Here is a 3,934-nt window from a genome sequence, read left to right as displayed (position 1 = left end):
AGCTTTCTTATTTTATCTTAAATGTTTTTATCCATAGTTTCAGCATCTGGTCTCGAAGTGTATCAGAGCTTTTTCTGGTGGTTTTATTTTCAGTTTATTTTAGGTTCTGCTTTTCTGTTGGATTCAGTCATTATGAATTTCACTCTGTTTCTCTTTTTCTCTGCTCTCAGATGATGAAAAATGCCTTTTGCAATCATATTGAGAATCAAAGTATTTATTGTTGAAAAAACACAATAAATATTTTAGAATTTCAAGAAAACAAACCATGATCATGTTCATGTGTGCCGGAGACTTTGAACTGCTTTATGCCTGCTCTAAGTTTTGGCATCATGACATAAGGTGATCATTAAAGTCAACAGTAAATTTAATTTAATATATTTAGTCTGCTTTAATGTGATCCTGCTTGCCAATCTTTGAGACAAATGTTAAAAAAGTAAGGTAGTTACTTGAAATTAATTGGGGAAATAGTTTTCTTTCAAACCAGGGTAACCAGTGTTACCTCCGTAACCAAAGGTTTTGATTGAATAAGCTGCTTGTGCATTAATGCTGACTATGATGCATCAACCTTGGTCAAGAAGAGACCTGAGCTCAGCCTAGACATGAGTCTCCACTGTGACAGGTATAAATACAACACCTCATTATTGGAAGTCCACCCAAGACTGGTCAGAGGCGGTCATCTGACCCAATGTGTGGTCTCAGTCATCCCTGGCAGCAAAAGCCTAGTCAACAGTCATCCAACCATGACCTGCTTCCACCAGACTGTCTTTTCTCAAAACCTACAAAAACATGTCAGGCTGAACACTTTTACCCTTCTGGTATGTGTCAGTTATTTGTCAGAAGCTGTATTTTTGCTCACGAAAAGCAAACTTGACATTACCCAACCAGTTTGTCTTGGAGTCATCGACCCTGTCCGTGAATTCATTCTCACTCACTGTGCAGTATTTACATACATAATGTAAAACAGAAGTACAGCATTAATTCCTCCATTTTCATGTTTTCACATTTAAAAATAAAATATGACTTTTGGTTCATCTACAGAAACAAGCACATGGTGATTTATGCTCACGCTCTTGAGTTTGTTTATTGGTGGTTTCCAGGATCATAACAGTTTACCATATTTTGTCACACTAGCTATAGCTGATCATTTCTAGAGTGTTCCAGCAAAGGATCTTTTCAGCTGCAGAATTAAATGCTTTGTTGTCCTGGTTTTATTTTTTGCAGATTGTGACTCTTATTGTAAACCAGTGAAGGGCAACCTAAAGATTAATATGAAGAAGTATTGCAAGAAGGATTATGGTAAGAATTGTCATGTCATATTTATACATGTGTTGTATTCATAGTAATGGACTGAATTCATTTCTTTGCATTGTGTTCTCAGCGGTCCAGGTGAACGTGGTGGACATGGACACAGTTGGGGACTGGGCCAAGTTCACGGTCAATGTGGTCTCTGTGTACAAAAGCCGAGGCGAACCCCTGAAGCGAGGGGAAAACACCCTATGGGTCCACATGAAAGACCTGGCCTGTAAATGTCCCAAAATCCAAATGAGCAAGAGATTYTTGGTACTGGGTGGAGTTGAAGGAGGAAAAGGGCCAATGGGAGGTCCGGGAGTTGGGCCTGGAGGTGGGGCTTCCAGTCCAGGAACAGAGCGCACAGGACTGGTGGCTGACAAGAACAGCCTRGTGATCCAGTGGAGGGACAATTGGACAAGACGTATGAGGAAGTTCCAACGCAAAGAGAAGAAGGGAAAATGTGGCAAAGCGTGATTGGAACACTGCATTCAGTCCCTACCTCTCACTTCACTTTAGACTTTCATACATATGCCCTGACTGTTTTCCTCTTCCTGAATCAGTTCTTCATGATTGTGGGAACACTGCACATAAAAAAACTGCATGTACCTTACCTGTTTCAAGGACCATGTTTTGTGTATATTGTATAATTATTTGCATTTTGATTTTTAAGATTTATCTTCAGAATGCCACTTGGTTTTTGTTTCTTTGTCCAGTTGGTTTGCCTTAAAAAGGGACCATTAAAAAGAGTTTAATCTTAGACAAAAGCAGGCACCATTCCCTAAACTAATGTAGACAGCCGAAATCCTCACTGGTCCACCTTGTACAACCTGTTTGACCTCTACCTGTTAAGAGTGTATGCCGACACTTTGTTTTAGTCCTTTAACATAATGTAAGACTGATCACCTTGGTTCATGCTCGGCTGTTTCTTGAGGATTTCGTGTCACAGTGATTGTCACCTTTGAAGGTGCTTTTCATCAACTTGTTCAACACTTATCTACAGAAGCTCGACCACCAACAACCTATCAGCACACAAAATGGGCCTACTTGCTCCAAGTTTTTGCTAGTGACTTCTTTTGACTGCATCTAAAACAAATTCACATAAGGAACTAAGGGCTCCCAAAGCATGGACATTTTCCACAGCAAACCTCAGCATCACCATCATGCTGCCATAAGACAGTGCTCACAGAATAAACTCATTACATGGGATCTTTTTTCTACAAGTTCATAATAATGTTTCTTCATATAAAAGCTTGTGTTCACATTTGTCCATTTCCCACTTGTATCCTTATTGGAAATTAATCTATTTAAGCTCTATTTAGTCACATTCTAGGCCTGTGAGGCTGTGCCTCTTTGCCTCATGAGTGAGTTGTAAAGTCATGCCTCACTGCATGTTACGTTTTTCTAGACAAGAGATGAAGTGGCGTGGACAAATGGCTGGAGTTTAAAATAATTTCCAGAGACATTTTTTGTTTGTTTAATGGACAATGTCTTCTTCTGGTTACTGTCTTCCAGATGTTATTGTGTGACAAACATCTTTCTTTGTCTTTAAATGTCTTGTATGTACCTGAAGACTGGCAGGCTCCTGCCAAAATAAGAAACAATAGTTCCATTTCATGCAGTAAAAAGAAAAAAAAAGTAGGGAGATGGGGGATAAACATCATAGCTGTGTTGTTCTCCAGTATACTTTGACAAAATGAATGAGGCTGGAAACTTTTTGGTCCTCACTGATTGTATTATGACATGAGGGGATCGTGTTCCACCTCTCATGCGCTTTGTTTTGTTTGCATGTTTGTGGTTTTTTGCTGGTCCATCAAAACCTTACAGTTAGTTGAGAGCAAACTAAAACAATATGAGTGTAGAAGGTCCGAGGAAGGCTTCCCGAGTCGTGTTTTACCACTTGTTGATCCTTAAAACACAATCCTGTCATTCTTTACCAAATAAGTCCAATCAGTTTTTATTCAATTAGGAGACTATAAAAGTCACGACTGACTAAAACCACTGAAAACCTGTCTGTTTTCAGGATCAGCATCTATCTGATTCTGTTGTTGCAGTTGTTGAAGGACACAACGATCTGTGTACACGGAGGAGCAGATAAAGATGCACGCAKCTCATGCTAGCAAGTGGTCACACTCCTTTGATTTTGCCAATTTGCTCGGTTTGTGTCAGCCGCCAGCTCCTCATATTATCTCTAACTTGTTTTACATGTCGTGGATTTCATGTTTTAGTTAACGGACAGCCCAGAAGGGAGACTGCCAGACTCCACGCTGCTGTTTTTATTTTTAAATCACTGCAGTATACATTTTTACTTGTTTTGACAATTTAAGTTTAAAGGGATAGTTTTGTCTTTCAAACAGAGGTTTTGTGGAAAGGTTGAGAACAAGTAACATCTTACCTGTTACAGATATTTTTAAGTAACCTCAGTTCGTAGAAATGAAGTTTATTTGTTTGCCATGTTGATAAGCTAATACCTTTAGTGCTACCTTTCCGCTACCTTTAGTGCGGGAAAAAAGCACAGTCACCTTTGAAACTAGTGTCACAAAACAGCTCCCGTATGAAAGGTTTTATAGCCATTCATGTAAATCCTTATAATCTTTAATCTTTCTGCTAGTTTTGCATTATGTGTTTAAAACAGCAGAAATATAAT

General features: G+C 39.0%; 1 protein-coding gene across 3 annotated transcripts in view; it reads left to right on the top strand.

Moving 5' to 3' along the window:
- Positions 1-2,950, top strand: part of ntn2 (netrin 2) — a 49,252-nt gene extending 46,302 nt beyond the window's left edge. For all 3 annotated transcript variants that reach the window (XM_014008231.1, XM_014008232.1, XM_014008230.1), the window contains 2 exons: positions 1,222-1,296; positions 1,379-2,950. In XM_014008231.1, the coding sequence (XP_013863685.1) occupies positions 1,222-1,296; positions 1,379-1,764 (461 nt within the window). In that variant the 3' untranslated portion in view covers positions 1,765-2,950. The remainder of the gene's footprint in view (positions 1-1,221; positions 1,297-1,378) is intronic.
- The last annotated feature ends 984 nt before the right edge of the window (positions 2,951-3,934 follow it).

The sequence above is a fragment of the Austrofundulus limnaeus genome, unplaced genomic scaffold, assembly GCF_001266775.1.
Source record: "Austrofundulus limnaeus strain Quisiro unplaced genomic scaffold, Austrofundulus_limnaeus-1.0 Scaffold48, whole genome shotgun sequence".
Lineage (NCBI taxonomy): Eukaryota > Metazoa > Chordata > Actinopteri > Cyprinodontiformes > Rivulidae > Austrofundulus > Austrofundulus limnaeus.
Note: the sequence above shows the minus strand (reverse complement) of the source record. Positions and strands in the feature narration are given on the sequence as shown.